Genomic DNA, 16,677 nt, shown 5'->3' with positions numbered 1-16,677 from the left:
CCTTTTAAAATTAAGTACTTACGTCTGGGTTTTAAATGTGCAAAAACGCACGGGCAAACCTGTCAAAAAACCGGAAGTTCAACGCGCACGCGCTGCCTCATACGTCGCACGCGTTTCACCTCTTAACCCCTTCGTTCAGGGGACCGGAAGTGCCGTTTTCCTGCGCATGCGCTGTGCATGCAAGAAACCGGCACTTCCATCGGGGCCACGTGTGGGTACTCCGTCCGTACTCACGCGTTGGGACCTGAATTTCTGGGCCATTGTGTTTCAGAGTGGTTTGTTACAACTGAGTGTCTCGCTGGGCCATTTCAGGGAGTCAACCACATTGTTGTGGGTCTGTGAGTCACATATCGGCCAGACCGGGTAAGGGCAGCAGATTTCCTTCCTCGACAGGACATTAATGAGCCAGATGGTTTTTTTTTGACAATTCGATAGTTTCATGGTCACCATTACTGATTTATTTAATTAATTGAATTTAAATTCCTCGGCTGCCGTGGTGGGAGTTGAATTCTTGCTTCATGGATCATTAGTCGAGGCTCCTGGATTATTAGCCCAGTGACATTCCCACTACGCTACCACTCCCTCTCTCGCTCCTCCTTTAAGATGCTCCTTAAAACCTACCTCTTCGACCAAGCTTTTGGTCACCTGCCCTAATTTCTCCTCATGTGTTAATATCTTTGTCTTAAAATGCTCCTGTGAAGCACCTTGGCAGCCCTTACTACGTTAAAGGTGCTATATAAATGCAAGTTGTTGTTGCTGCTCCTGTAGTTGCTGTTGTAATGTGGGAAACATGGCAGCCAATTTGCGCACAGCAAGCTCCCACAAACAGCAATGTGATAATGACCCAGATCATCTGTTTTTTTTAGCAATGTTGATTGAGGGATAAAATTTGGCCCCAGGACACCGGGGAGAACTCCCCCCTGCTCTTCTTCCAATAGTGGCCGTGGGATCTTTTACATCCACCCAAGAGGGCAGACGGGGCCTCGGTTTAACGCCTCATCTGAAAGACGGCCCCTCCGACAGTGCGGGGCTCCCTCAGTACTGCCCCTCTGACAGTGCAGAGCTCCCTCAGTACTGCCCCTCCGACAGTGCGGCCCTCCCTCAGTACTGCCCCTCTGACAGTGCAGAGCTCCCTCAGTACTGCCCCTCCGACAGTGTGGCGCTCCCTCAGTACTGCCTCGCCAACAGTGCGGTGCTCCCTCCGTACTGCCCCTCCGACAGTGCGGCGCTCCCTCAGTACTGCCCCTCCGACAGTGCGGCACTCCCTCAGTACTGCCCCTCCGACAGTGCGGCGCTTCCTCAGTACTGCCCCTCCGACAGTGCGGTGCTCCCTCAGTACTGGCACCGGGAGTATCGTCTTTCAGATGAGACATTAACCCGAGGCCCCATCTGTTCTCTCAGTTGGATGTAAAAGATCCCACGGCCACTATTTGGAAGAAGAGCAGTAGGGAGTTCTCCCCGGTGTCCTGGGGCCAATATTTATCCCTCAATCAACATTGCTAAAAAAACTGATGATCTGGGTCATTAGCACATTGCTGTTTGTGGGAGCTTGCTGTGCGCAAATTGGCTGCCGCGTTTCCTACATTACAACAGTGACCACACTTCAAAAAAAGTACTTCATTGGCTGTGAAGCGCTCTGGGACGTCCTGAGGTGGTGAAAGACGCTGGGGCGATGCGCGTTCTTTTTTATTAAATCCTCTGGTTAAACCTTCGAAGGCTGGGACTCAAGTGACGTAACCGAGAATTGAGCCGTCGAAATTACGGAAAGAGGCGATTCATTTGGTACAAAAGGTTTATTACATTCACAGTCTGTTACATTTGCTTTCCGTAGATCCACACAAGCAAGGAGCTACGCGTTTCAGTCGCCGTGTGGAGTTTTGTGCGGGACTGGTCCCATGGACATGGGTGGGGTCAAGGTTGGACCTATTCCGGGAGGGCTGCTGTATCTCCAATCGCTCGGCGCCCCCCGCCCTACCACTCTTCCGCTACTGCTCGCCCGACACGCCCATCCCTGCGGCCAATCGGAAAGCGAGCAGTGTCTCCGTTACCCGATTGGCTGATGCTCGACTTGCCGGAGTGATTCTTACTCCGGCATCTTTGGTTACAAATAATCAACAGTGTTCAAAGGAAATGAAAGAGACACACAATTTAAAAAAAAGTTAGTTATTCGTCTACGGGATGTGGCAAGGCCGGCATTTATTGCCCATCCCTAGTTGCCCTTGAGAAGGTGGTGGTGAGCCGCCTTCTTGAACCGCTGCAGTCCGTGTGGTGAAGGTACTCCCACAGCGCTGTTAGGGAGGGAGTTCCAGGATGTTGACCCAGCGACGATGAAGGAACGGCCGATATATTTCCAAGTCAGGATGGTGTGTGACTTGGAGGGGAACTTGGAGGTGATGGTGTGAATAGATACCCTTTACTCCCACTCTCTGCTGTCTGTCTTGAAGCCAGCCAGCAATCCATTCTGCTACTTGTCCCCTGACTCCGTATTCTCTGACCTTATTCATCAGTCTATTATGGGGTACCTTATTGAAGGCCTTTTGAAAATCCAGATAAATTACAGCTACTGTATTACCCTTGTCTACTCTCTCTGTTACCTCTTCAAAAAATTCAATGAGGTTGGTCAAGCGAGGTGTTCCCATGTGTCTGCTGCCCTTGTCCTTCTAGGTGGAAGAGGTGGCGGGTTTGGGAGGTGCTGCCGAAGAAGCCTTGGCGAGTTGCTGCAGTGCATCTTGTAGATGGTCCACACTGCAGCCACGGTGTGCCGGTGGTGGAGGGAGTGAATGTTTAAGGTGGTGGATGGGGTGCCGATCAAGCGGGGCTGCTTTGTCCTGGATGGTGTCGAGCTCTGAGTGTTGTTGGAGCTGCGCTCATCCAGGCAAGAGGAGAGCGTTCCATCACAGTCCTGTCAGGGGAATCTTAATTGCCCCTATAATTAATCTTCAATTCCTGGAGATTCCCGGGAAATCCTGGAGGCTTGGCAACCGGACCGGGCTCAATAATTTCATAAGGAGGCTGAGCATTCTCCCTCAATGTTTGTCATCAAGGCTGATCATCAGGCCTCCCCTCAACTTTAACCTCCAATTTCTCTTTGTCACAACCTCCGACCTTCCTTGCGCCTCCTCAGATCCAAATACCCCATCCTGCACACTTTTGCTCCCCACTGTGTTTAAAAGCCAGAAACCATCCACAGCCCTCTGGGGCAGAGAATTCCAAAGATTCACCGCCCTCTGAGTGAAGAAATTCCTCCTCATCTCAGTCCTCAATGGCCGACCCCTTATCCTGAGACGGTGACCCCTGGTTCTAAACTCTCCAGCCAGGGGGAAACAACCTCTCAGCATCTACCCTCTTCACAATCTTATACGTTTCGAAGAGATCACCTCTCATTCTTCTAAACCCCAGAGAGTATCGGCCCAATCTACTCAATCTCTCCTCATAGGACAACCCCCTCATCCCAGGAATCAGTCTGGTGAACCTTCGTTGCACTCCCTCTAAGGCAAGTATATCCTTCCTTAGATAAGGAGACCAAAACTGTGCACAATACTCCAGGTGTGGTCTCACCAGAGCCCCCTTTACAATTGCAGCAAGACTTCCTCACTCTTGTAGACTGTTGAGCGGGCTCCTTAATGTTTCACTCAAGACGTCCCAGAGAGAGTAGGGTCGCCAATTCTGGTCTGACATAGTCCTGCAGGTCTCATCACTCAAGCCCGCCATCTCCCCATCCCGCCATTGGTCGCCCAGCCGGTCCGTTCGCGCCAGGCCCCGCCTTCTCCCACGTCCATTCAGAGAAGCCAACAGACCCTTCATTAATCCTGATTGGATGATTCTTCACTCGTCAGTCTCCAGACATTTCTCCCTCACAGATTTAAGACTTTTCCCACCCCCCACAAACTCCAACATGATAAAAAAACTAAAAGTGCTCGAAGAAAATGAAACAATAACACGCTACATTCTTGTTAACACTTTGGTGATTTCTCCTCCCGGGTTTTGTTGGCAGTAAGTATCCTGGAGAATAATCGTCAATTCCTGGAGATTCCAAGGCAATCCTGAAGCATTGGGAACCTGACAGAAGACCGGAACTGTGCACGGTGCTCCAAGTGTGGTCTAACCAATGTATACGGAGACCAGAACTGTGCACGGTGCTCCAAGTGTGGTCTAACCAAGGTATACGGAGACCAGAACTGTGCACAGTGCTCCAAGTGTGGTCTACCAAGGTATATGGAGACCGGAACTGTGCACAGTGCTCCAAGTGTGGTCTAACCAAGGTATCCGGAGACCAGAACTGTGCACAGTGCTCCAAGTGTGGTCTAACCAAGGTATATGGAGACCGGAACTGTGCACAGTGCTCCAAGTGTGATCTAACCAAGGTATATGGAGACCAGAACTGTGCACAGTGCTCCAAGTGTGGTCTAGCCAAGGTGTACGGAGACCGGAACTGTGCACAGTGCTCCAAGTGTGGTCTTATCTGGACTGAAATTGCAGCCAGAGCCACAGTAGATCCCACTTAAGCACGACAGGAACTGTTCAATAAACATCAGTGCCTTTCTAAGTGCCAAGTCTTATTTATTCCACATTGTCGCAGTCCTTCCTGAGGGTGGGGGAATATTTATTGAAGAGTTTTGTTCTGGTTGAAGGCAGTCCATTGTTCCCGCAGTGACTGGTGGATCTGGGGGCAGGGGAACGAGAGAGAGAAAGTGTTAATTGAGATAGAGAATTAGCTCGAGTCTACCGCACAGAAAGAGGCCATTAGGCCCCACTGCTCCGTGCCAGTGTTTATGCTCCACACCAGCCTCCTCCCACCCCTCTTCATCTCACCCCATCAACACCAGCCTCCTCCCACCCCCCCTTCATCTCACCCCATCAACACCAGCCTCCTCCCACCCCTCTTCATCTCACCCCATCAACACCAGCCTCCTCCCACCCCTCTTCATCTCACCCCATCAACACCAGCCTCCTCCCACCCCCCCTTCATCTCACCCCATCAACACCAGCCTCCTCCCACCCCTCTTCATCTCTCCCCATCAACACCAGCCTCCTCCCACCCCTCTTCATCTCACCCCATCAACACCAGCCTCCTCCCACCTCTCTTCATCTCACCCCATCCACACCAGACACCTCCCACCCCTCTTCATCTCACCCCATCAACACCAGCCTCCTCCCACCCCTCTTCATCTCACCCCATCAACACCAGCCTCCTCCCACCCTTCTTGATCTCACGCATCCTCACTAGCCTTCTCCCAATCCTCTTCATCTCACCCCATCAACACCAGCCTCCTCCCACCCCTCTTCATCTCACCCCGTCAACACCAGCCTCCTCCCAACCCTCTTCATTTCATCCCATCAACACCCGCCTCCTCCCACCACTCTTCATCTCACCCCATCAACACCAGCCTCCTCCCACCCCTCTTCATCTCACCCCATCAACACAAGCCTCCTCCCACCCCTCTTCATCTCACCCCATCAACACCAGCCTCCTCCCACCCCTCTTCATCTCACCCCATCAACACCAGCCTCCTCCCACCCCTCTTCATCTCACCCCGTCAACACCAGCCTCCTCCCACCTCTCTTCATCTCACCCGATCAACACCAGCCTCCTCCCACCCCTCTTCATCTCACCCCATCAACACCAGCCTCCTCCCACCCCTCTTCATCTCACCCCATCAACACCAGCCTCCTCCCACCCCTCTTCATCTCACCCCATCAACAGCAGCCTCCTCCCACCCCTCTTCATCTCACCCCATCAACACCAGCCTCCTCCCAACCCTCTTCATTTCATCCCATCAACACCAGCCTCCTCCCAACCCTCTTCATTTCATCCCATCAACAGCAGCCTCCTCCCACCCCTCTTCATCTCACCCCATCGACACCAGCCTCCTCCCACCCCTCTTCATCTCACCCCATCAACACCAGCCTCCTCCCAACCCTCTTCATTTCATCCCATCAACACCCGCCTCCTCCCACCACTCTTCATCTCACCCCATCAACACCAGCCACCTCCCACCCCTCTTCATCTCACCCCATCAACACCAGCCTCCTCCCACCCCTCTTCATCTCACCCCATCAACACCAGCCTCCTCCCACCCCTCTTCATCTCACCCCATCAACACCAGCCTCCTCCCACCCCTCTTCATCTCACCCCATCAACAGCAGCCTCCTCCCACCCCTCTTCATCTCACCCCGTCAACACCAGCCTCCTCCCACCTCTCTTCATCTCACCCGATGAACACCAGCCTCCTCCCACCCCTCTTCATCTCACCCCATCAACACCAGCCTCCTCCCACCCCTCTTCATCTCACCCCATCGACACCAGCCTCCTCCCACCCCTCTTCATCTCACCCCATCAACACCAGCCTCCTCCCAACCCTCTTCATTTCATCCCATCAACACCCGCCTCCTCCCACCACTCTTCATCTCACCCCATCAACACCAGCCTCCTCCCACCCCTCTTCATCTCACCCCATCAACACCAGCCACCTCCCACCCCTCTTCATCTCACCCCATCAACACCAGCCACCTCCCACCCCTCTTCATCTCACCCCATCAACACCAGCCTCCTCCCACCCCTCTTCATCTCACCCCATCCACACCAGACACCTCCCACCCCTCTTCATCTCACCCCATCCTCACCAGCCTTCTCCCAATCCTCTTCATCTCACCCCATCAACACCAGCCTCCTCCCACCCCTCATCATCTCACCCCATCAACACCAGCCTCCTCCTACCCCTCTTCATCTCACCCCATCAGCACCAGCCTTCTCCCAATCCTCTTCATCTCACCCCATCAACACCAGCCTCCTCCCACCCCTCATCATCTCACCCCATCAACACCAGCCTCCTCCTACCCCTCTTCATCTCACCCCATCAGCACCAGCCTCCTCCCACCCCTCTTCATCTCACCCCATCAACCCCAGTCTCCTCCCACCCTTCTTGATCTCACCCCATCCGCACTAGCCTTCTGCCACTCCTCTTCATCTCACCCCATCAACACCAGCCTCCTCCTACCCCTCTTCATCTCACCCCATCAGCACCAGCCTCCTCCCACCCCTCTTCATCTCACCCCATCAACACCAGCCTCCTCCCACCCCTCTTCATCTCACCCCATCAACACCAGCCTCCTCCCACCCCTCTTCATCTCACCCCATCAACACCAGCCTCCTCCCACCCCTCTTCATCTCACCCCATCACCACATCCTTCTATTCCTTACTCCCCTGTGTGTTTATCCAGCTTCCCCTTAAATGTATCTCTGCTCTTTCTCTCAACCACTCCCTGTGGTAGCGAGTTCCCCATTCTCACCACTCTCTGGGGAAAGAAGTTTCTCCTGAATTCCCTATTGGATTTATCAGTGACTCTCTTATATCGATGGCCCCTAGTTCTGGTCTCCCCCACAAGTGGAAACATCTTCTCTACGTCTACCCTATCGAACCCCTTCATAATCTTAAAGACCTCCATCTGGTCACCTCACTTCCTAAGTCAATAAATCCCACCTGCTGACCCCTACTGCAGCATTGATAGATGCCCTAAGATTGTTGCGTCTATGCTAGGGAGGGAAGGAGTCAGTTGTCTGTGTGTGTGTAGATGTCACAAGAGTAGGAGATCTGGCAGAAGACAACTATAGCCCAATGCAGCAATAGCCCAGTAAGAGATTAACATAAGAAATGGGAGCAGGAGTCGGCCATTTGGCCCTTCGAGCCTGCTCCGCCATTCAATTAGATCACGGCTGATCTTCTACCTCATCTCCACTTTCCCGCCCGATCCCCATATCCCTCGATTCCCTTAATATCCAAAAATCTCTCGATCTCAGCCTTGAATATACTCAACGACTGAGCCTCCACAGCCCTCTGGGGGAGAGAATTCCAAAGATTCAACGCCCTCTGAGTGAAGAAATTCCTCCTCGTCTCAGTCCTCAATGGCCAACCCCTTATCCTGAGACTGTGACCCCTGGTTCTAGACTCCCCAGCCAGGGGGAAACAGCCTCTCAGCATCTACCCTGTCAATCCCCCTTAAGAATTTTATGTGTTTCAATGCGAGAATATGGGCCTATTTTCTCATTGAAATCCTATTGCCATGGAAGGAGTGCAGCGAAGATTCACCAGGCTGATACCTGGGATGGCAGTAATGACGTATGAGGAGAGATTGGGTCGATTGGGCTTGTACTCGCTGGAGTTTAGAAGAATGAGAGGGGATCTCATTGAAACTTATAAAATTCTAACAGGACTGGACAGACTAGATGCAGGAAGGATGTTCCCGATGGCGGGGGAGTCCAGAACCAGGGGTCACAGTCTAAGGATAAGGGGTAAGCCATTTAGGACAGAGATGAGGAGGAATTTCTTCACCCAGCGAGTGGTGAACCTGTGGAATTCTCTACCACACAAGGCAGTTGAGGCCAATTCATTAAATATATTCAAGGAGGAGTTGGATATATTTCCTAAGGCTAAAGGGATCAAGGGATATGGGGAGAAGGCAGGGACAGGGTACTGAAGTTGGATGATCAGCCATGATCTCATTGAACGGCAGAGCAGGCTCGAGGGGCCGAATGGCCTACTCCTGCTCCTATCTTCTATGCTTCTATGTTTCTAGTCTACTCAATCTCTCCCCATAGGACAATGCCCCGCATCCGCATCCCAAGAACCAATCTAGTGAACCCATATGATCTCATTGAATGGCGGAACAGGATCGAGGGGCTGAATGGCCTGCTACGTTCCTACACGCGCCTGCATCAGTGCGAGGTACAGAGGCAATGTAAGGAGATCATCTGAAAGACAATCAATTTTGGGGCGTGTTCTCGAATCTGGTGCGACTCGGAATCGCGACAAAGGAATACACTGGAGTGGGAGGGGTGGTTGGGCCCTCTGGGGGTTCCCCCTCTCTCCCAAGCCCGTTCCCCTCTTGCTGACCACTATTCCCCCTCTCTGGTGTTACTGAGGGTACAGTACCTGAAGGGGTTAAAACCGGAGGTCGGTGTAGTCGATGCTCTCCTCCGAGTCTCGGTGTTGCAAGCGGTTCCTGGGCTGGTTCAGGTGAATCACCGAGGTGTAGTTAACCTCGTCCTCACTCCCGTCATCTTCGTTTGAGAACAGATGACCAACGTTTTCATAATCATCACTGGCTTGATGCTGCAACACGGGAAGAATGAGCCTGAGTTAGTCTCACTAAACAGGAACACACCCCGCTTCGGTTCTTTTCATTGTCAGTCGTGGCTCAGTGGGTTTAGCTCTCTCTCTCTCTGCTAAGAAGATCATAGGTTCGAGCCCCCATTCCAGAGACTTGAGGCCCCTAATCCAGGCCAACACGCCACTCCAACAGTGCGGCGCTCCCTCAGTACCGCCCCTCCGACAGTGCGGCGCTCCCTCAGTACCGCCCCACCGACAGTGCGGCGCTCCCTCAGTACTGCCCCTCCGACAGTGCGGCGCTCCCTCAGTACCGCCCCTCCGACAGTGCGGCGCTCCCTCAGTACTGCCCCTCCGACAGTGCGGCGCTCCCTCAGTGCTGTCCCTCCGACAGTGCGGCGCTCCCTCAGTACTGTCCCTCCGACAGTGCGACGCTCCCTCAGCACCGCCCCGCCGACAGTGCGGCGCTCCCTCAGTACTGCCCCTCCGACAGTGTGGCACTCCCTCAGTACTGCCCCTCCGAAAGTGCGGCGCTCCCTCAGTACTGCCCCTCCGACAGTGCGGCGCTCCCTCAGTACTGCCCCTCCGACAGTGCGGCGCTCCCTCAGTACTGCCCCTCTGACAGTGCGGCGCTCCCTCAGTACTGCCCCTCTGACAGTGCGACGCTCCCTCAATACTGCCCCTCCGACAGTGCGGCACTCCCTCAGTACTGCCCCTCCGACAGTGCGGCACTCCCTCAGTACTGCCCCTCTGACAGTGCGGCGCTCCCTCAGTACTGACCCTCCGACAGTGCGGCGCTCCCTCAATACTGCCCCTCCGACAGTGCGGCACTCCCTCAGTACTGCCCCTCCGACAGTGCGGCACTCCCTCAGTACTGACCCTCCGACAGTGCGGCGCTCCCTCAATACTGCCCCTCCGACAGTGCGGCACTCCCTCAGTACTGCCCCTCCGACAGTGCGGCACTCCCTCAGTACTGCCCCTCCGACAGTGCGGCACTCCCTCAGTACTGCCCCTCCGACAGTGCGGCACTCCCTCAATACTGCCCCTCCGACAGTGTGGCGCTCCCTCAGTACTGCCCCTCTGACAGTGCGGCGCTCCCTCAGTACTGCCCCTCTGACAGTGCGACGCTCCCTCAATACTGCCCCTCCGACAGTGCGGCACTCCCTCAGTACTGCCCCTCCGACAGTGCGGCACTCCCTCAGTACTGCCCCTCCGACAGTGCGGCACTCCCTCAGTACGCCCTCCTTTCTCATCCTTTGTCCAGCTACTTATCACGTCCACAATAACTCAATGTGGGAAGGAACGTTTGGATGCAATGGCGAATGAATGGATCCAACATCCAACCATTGCCATATGTTTCTTCATGAGATAACAGGCCTGTGGCGAAATGCACATTCAAGACTGAGGCAGGACCATGGCTTATGCTGTAGAATCATGGAATGGAACAGCACAGGACATAAGAACATAAGAAATAGGAGCAGGAGTCAGCCATTCGGCCCTTCGAGCCTGCTCCGCCATTCAATGAGATCATGGCTGATCTTCTACCTCATCTCCACTTTCCCGCACTATCTCCATATACCTTGATTCTCTTAATATCCAAGAATCTATCGATCTCAGTTTGAATATACTCGACGACTGAGCCTCCACAGCCCTCTGGGGTAGAGAATTCCAAAGATTCACCGCCCTCCGAGTGAAGAAATTCCTCCTCATCTCAGTCCTCAATGGATGAGCCCTTATCCTGAGACTGTGACCCCTGGTTCTAGACTCCCCAGCCAGGGGAAACAGCCTCTCTGCATCTACCCTGTCAAGCCCTGTAACAATTGTATATGTTACAATGAGATCACCTCTCACTCTTCTAAACTCCTGAGAATATAGGCCCAGTCTACTCAATCTCTCCTCATAGGACAATCCCCCCATCCCAGGAATCAGTCTGGTGAACCTTCGTTGCACTCCCTCTATGGCAAGTATATCCTTCCTCAGGTAAGGAGGCCAAAACTGTACACAGTACTCCAGGTGTGGTCCCACCAGGACCCTATATAATTGCAGTAAGACGTCTTTACTCTTATACTCAAATCCTCTTGTAATAAAGGCCAACATACCATTTGCTTTCCTAATTGCTTGCTGTACCTGCATGTTAACTTTCAGTGATTCGTGTACAAGGACACCCAGGGCCCACTGAAGGAGGCCATTCGGCCCATCCTGCCTGCGCTGGCTCTTTGAACGAGCTCTCCGATTAGCCCCACTCCCCCCTGCTCTTTCCCCACAGCCCTGCGCACCTTGTTCCTTTTCAAATATTTAACGGAACTGTAGACTTCCGATTCACTCCCGTACGATCTACAATCATTCGTCCAGCTGCATTGAATGCTCTCTGACCCAGCCACCTTGTCAAGAGCTGAGGAAATATAACTGTAATATTGCCAAACAGAGCCGGGATTCGAAGCCAGCTGCAATCACGCTGGTGTGAAGCAAGATTAACCGTCAATTCCTTCACTTCCTAACCCACATAAATATTTACTGCCTCTAAGGAATCTCCGTCTTTTTTTGTTGATGGACTCTCCCTTCAAATTAACAAGAAAAACATCAGCTCAACCCAACCTCCGCTGCCCCCGTGTCCTAACTCACTCCCAGTCCCGTTCACCCATCAGCCCCCCTGTCGCTGGCTGACCTACACCGGCTCCCAGTCCGGCAACACCTCGATTTGAAAATTCTCATCCTTGTGTCCAAATCCCCCTATCGCCCCCTCCCTATCTCTGTGACCTCCTCCAGTCCCCCTACAACCCTCCCTATCTCTGTAACCTCCTCCAGCCTCTACAACCCTCCCTATCTCTGTAACCTCCTCCAGCCCCCTACAACCCTCCCTATCTCTGTACCCTCCTCCAGCCCCCTACAACCCTCCCTATCTCTGTAACCTCCTCCAGCCCCTACAACCCTCCCTATCTCTGTAACCTCCTCCAGCCCCCTACAACCCTCCCTATCTCTGTAACCTCCTCCAGCCACTACAACCCTCCCTATCTCTGTAACCTCCTCCAGCCCCCTACAACCCTCCCTATCTCTGTAACCTCCTCCAGCCACTACACCCCTCCCTATCTCTGTAACCTCCACCAGCCCCTACAACCCTCCCTATCTCTGTAACCTCCTCCAGCCTCTACAACCCTCCCTATCTCTGTAACCTCCTCCAGCCTCTACAACCCTCCCTATCTCTGTAACCTCCTCCAGCCCCTACAACCCTCCCTATCTCTGTAACCTCCTCCAGCCCCTACAACCCTCCCTATCTCTGTAACCTCCTCCAGCCTCTACAACCCTCCCTATCTCTGTAACCTCCTCCAGCCCCCTACAACCCTCCCTATCTCTGTACCCTCCTCCAGCCCCCTACAACCCTCCCTATCTCTGTAACCTCCTCCAGCCCCTACAACCCTCCCTATCTCTGTAACCTCCTCCAGCCCCTACAACCCTCCCTATCTCTGTAACCTCCTCCAGCCTCTACAACCCTCCCTATCTCTGTAACCTCCTCCAGCCTCTACAACCCTCCTGTGGTGTATGTAACCTGTTCCAAAAATTCTTAAAGAAGAATGGGGTGAAACATTATACCTCTGCCCCATATCATCCGGCGACAAACGGGTTGGCCGAGAGATTTGTCCAAACATTCAAAAAGGCAATAAAGGCCATGAACGATGATCAGATTCCGCTACAGCACAAGGTGGACAATTTCCTAATGGCATATCGAAACGCCGCTCATGCAGTGACTAACCAAAGTCCTGCCATGATGTTTTATAACAGGAGGTTGCGGTCCAGGTTGGACTTGTTAAAACCAAATGTGCGGAGGGAAGTGGAAAACAAACAGTTCCGGCATATTAATAACAAGACCACTCGAAGTTTCGACGTAGGACAACCAGTGTTGGCAAGGGGCTATGGAAACGAAAAATGGCAGTCAGGAACAATTCGGGCCAGACAAGGACCTCTGATGTACACAGTAGATATTGGTAACAATGTGATAAGGCGTCATGCGGATCAACTGGTAGAATTGAGAGCAAGGGTCGAACCCATGGTTGCGACAGAGACAACTGTGGAAGACGTTAATGAACCTGAAGCATCTACCTCGGCAGGGAATGTACCTGATGATGACGTCCAATACATAGGAAACCAACAAGAAGAGTCACCTCAGCAACAAGAATCAGAGACCACTGAAAGGCGTTATCCAAACCGAAACAGAAGGCCTCCTGAGAGACTGAACCTTTGAACTGTTTATACCTGAAGTTATATATGTTATTATGTTATGTTAAATGGGGATATGACTGTTAAGCTAAAAAGGGAGGATTGTGGTGTATGTAACCTGTTTCACCTTAAGAGAACTTAAGCCTCTTCCACCTTAAGAGATGTGCTACTTTCTCTGGCTGCTCTATACGTAATACCGGTGGTGACCACCGGTATATAAGCACTGTGTAGTAATATTGTATTTAGTATAGTCCTGACCTCCAACCAGTAAAGACCTGTTGAACTTTAATCTTGTAGTCTGTGTTAGTAATTACAACTAGAACACACAGACTTAACACCTCCCTATCTCTGTAACCTCCTCCAGCCCCTACAACCCTCCCTATCTCTGTAACCTCCTCCAGCCCCCTACAACCCTCCCTATCTCTGTAACCTCCTCCAGCCCCCTACAACCCTCCCTATCTCTGTAACCTCCTCCAGCCCCTACAACCCTCCCTATGTCTGTAACCTCCTCCAGCCCCTACAACCCTCCCTATCTCTGTAACCTCCTCCAGCCCCCTACAACCCTCCCTATCTCTGTAACCTCCTCCAGCCCCCGACAACCCTCCCTATCTCTGTAACCTCCTCCAGCCCCTACAACCCTCCCTACCTCCTCCAGCCCCTACAACCCTCCCTATCTCTGTAACCTCCTCCAGCCCCTACAACCCTCCCTATCTCTGTAACCTCCTCCAGCCCCCTACAACCCTCCCTATCTCTGTAACCTCCTCCAGCCTCTACAACCCTCCCTATCTCTGTAACCTCCTCCAGTCCCCTACAAACCTCCCTATCTCTGTAACCTCCTCCAGCCCCTACAATCCTCCCTATCTCTCTAACCTCCTCCAGCCTCTACAACACTCCCTACCTCTGTAACCTCCTCCAGCCCCTACAACCCTCCCTATATCTGTAATCTCCTCCAGCCCCCTACAACACTCCCTATCTCTGTAACCTCCTCCAGCCCCTACAACCCTCCCTACCTCCTCCAGCCCCTACAACCCTCCCTATCTCTGTAACCTCCTCCAGCCCCTACAACCCTCCCTATCTCTGTAACCTCCTCCAGCCCCCTACAACCCTCCCTATCTCTGTAACCTCCTCCAGCCTCTACAACCCTCCCTATCTCTGTAACCTCCTCCAGCCTCCTACAACCCTCCCTATCTCTGTAACCTCCTCCAGCCCCCTACAACCCTCCCTATCTCTGTAACCTCCTCCAGCCCCTACAACCCTCCCTATCTCTGTAACCTCCTCCAGCCCCTACAACCCTCCCTATCTCTGTAACCTCCTCCAGCCCCTACAACCCTCCCTATCTCTGTAACCTCATCCAGCCCCCTACAACCTTCCCTATCTCTGTAACCTCCTCCAGCCCCCGACAACCCTCCCTATCTCTGTAACCTCCTCCAGCCCCTACAACCCTCCCTACCTCCTCCAGCCCCTACAACCCTCCCTATCTCTGTAACCTCCTCCAGCCCCTACAACCCTCCCTATCTCTGTAACCTCCTCCAGCCCCTACAACCCTCCCTATCTCTGTAACCTCCTCCAGCCCCCTACAACCCTCCCTATCTCTGTAACCTCCTCCAGCCCCCGACAACCCTCCCTATCTCTGTAACCTCCTCCAGCCCCTACAACCCTCCCTACCTCCTCCAGCCCCTACAACCCTCCCTATCTCTGTAACCTCCTCCAGCCCCTACAACCATCCCTATCTCTGTAACCTCCTCCAGCCCCCTACAACCCTCCCTATCTCTGTAACCTCCTCCAGCCTCTACAACCCTCCCTATCTCTGTAACCTCCTCCAGTCCCCTACAAACCTCCCTATCTCTGTAACCTCCTCCAGCCCCTACAATCCTCCCTATCTCTCTAACCTCCTCCAGCCTCTACAACCCTCCCTACCTCTGTAACCTCCTCCAGCCCCTACAACCCTCCCTATCTCTGTAATCTCCTCCAGCCCCCTACAACACTCCCTACCTCTGTAACCTCCTCCAGCCCCTACAACCCTCCCTATCTCTGTAACCTCCTCCAGCCCCTACAACCCTCCCTACCTCCTCCAGCCCCTACAACCCTCCCTATCTCTGTAACCTCCTCCAGCCCCTACAACCCTCCCTATCTCTGTAACCTCCTCCAGCCCCTACAACCCTCCCTATCTCTGTAACCACCTACAGTCCCTACAACCCTCCCTATGTCTGTAACCTACTCCAGCCCCCTACAAATCTCCCTATCTCTGTAACCTCCGCCAGCCCCCTACAACCCTCCCTATCAATTCAATTCAATTCAATTCAAATCGCTTTATTGGCATGATGACAAGGTACATCTTATGTTGCCAAAGCATCGAAAAACATTTATGGTTGAACACATAAACGCAGATCTATCCATACAGTGTATAAACAGATATATCCCTGAGTGTATAAATATACATTCATATAATTTGTATATACTCTTTTCTTAGATTTAATGGTTGTCCCTCTGTTTATGGCAAGCTGTAACATAGTGTGCCGCTAAGGTTACACAGTTTCTCTGTTCCCCTAGTAGGTATGGGAGTTTTTGGTCGTCATTCAAATTTCTGAATTCAGGGCATATTTTCGTGAATTTTGGGTAGAAATTCTCCCTGATGCCCTGGTATTTTCCACAAGCTGTGAGGAAGTGCATCTCTGTCTCCACCACTCCCTGACTGCAGTGACAGCATATCCTGCCCTCTCTTGGCAGCCGGGTCTGTCTGTGTCTGCCTTTTTCGATAGCCAGGCTGTGCTCACTAAGTCTGCACATAGTCAAGGTTTTTCTCAATTTGCTATCTTTTACCGTGGTCAGGTATTCAGCCATGTTGTATTGTCTGTTTAGGGCCAAGTAGCAATTGAGTTTGTTTTGGGTTTTTGTTCTTTCTGCCCAATATGACAGATATTTTTCCTTTCGCTTAGTGACAATTGTGATGAGTCGAATTCTCTGTGCTACGATGTCACTGTCCTGGGGCTTGTAGTGTATGTACCTTTAAGAGGAACTATGTTTTTGAAGCCCCTGTATACTGTAGTACCAGTAGTGACCACTCGGGTATATAAGCCTGTGTAGCATCTTGTGTTGTTAGTTCACCTCCAGACTTTGTTCAGTAAACACTTGTTAAATCAACTCCTGCATTCCGTGTCTCCATTAACACACGGATCTAACAGGGCTGGTTATCTCTGTAACCTCCTCCAGCCCCTACAACGCTCCCTATCTCTGTAACCTCCTCCAGCCCCTACAATACTCGCTATCTCTGCGCTCCTCCAATTCCGGCCTCTCGCGCATCCCCCGATCTCCATCGCTCCACCATTGGCGGCCGTGCCTTCAGCCGCCTGGGCCCCGAGCT

The 16,677-nt window shown here is 52.7% G+C and overlaps 1 protein-coding gene across 1 annotated transcript in view; it reads right to left on the bottom strand.

Moving 5' to 3' along the window:
* Positions 1–1,780: 1,780 nt before the first annotated feature.
* Positions 1,781–16,677, bottom strand: part of LOC147110132 (B-cell receptor CD22-like) — a 175,035-nt gene continuing 160,138 nt past the window's right edge. The window contains exons 17-18 of the mRNA XM_086004064.1: positions 8,931–9,110; positions 1,781–4,663 (exon numbers count right to left, since the gene is read on the bottom strand). Of these exons, the coding sequence (XP_085860190.1) occupies positions 8,940–9,110 (171 nt within the window). The 3' untranslated portion in view covers positions 1,781–4,663; positions 8,931–8,939. The remainder of the gene's footprint in view (positions 4,664–8,930; positions 9,111–16,677) is intronic.

The sequence above is a fragment of the Somniosus microcephalus genome, chromosome 12 (genome assembly GCF_052327205.1).
Source record: "Somniosus microcephalus isolate GS21.2 chromosome 12, FLI_Smic_1.0, whole genome shotgun sequence".
Classification (NCBI taxonomy): domain Eukaryota; kingdom Metazoa; phylum Chordata; class Chondrichthyes; order Squaliformes; family Somniosidae; genus Somniosus; species Somniosus microcephalus.
This window is presented reverse-complemented; position numbering and strand designations above follow the sequence as displayed.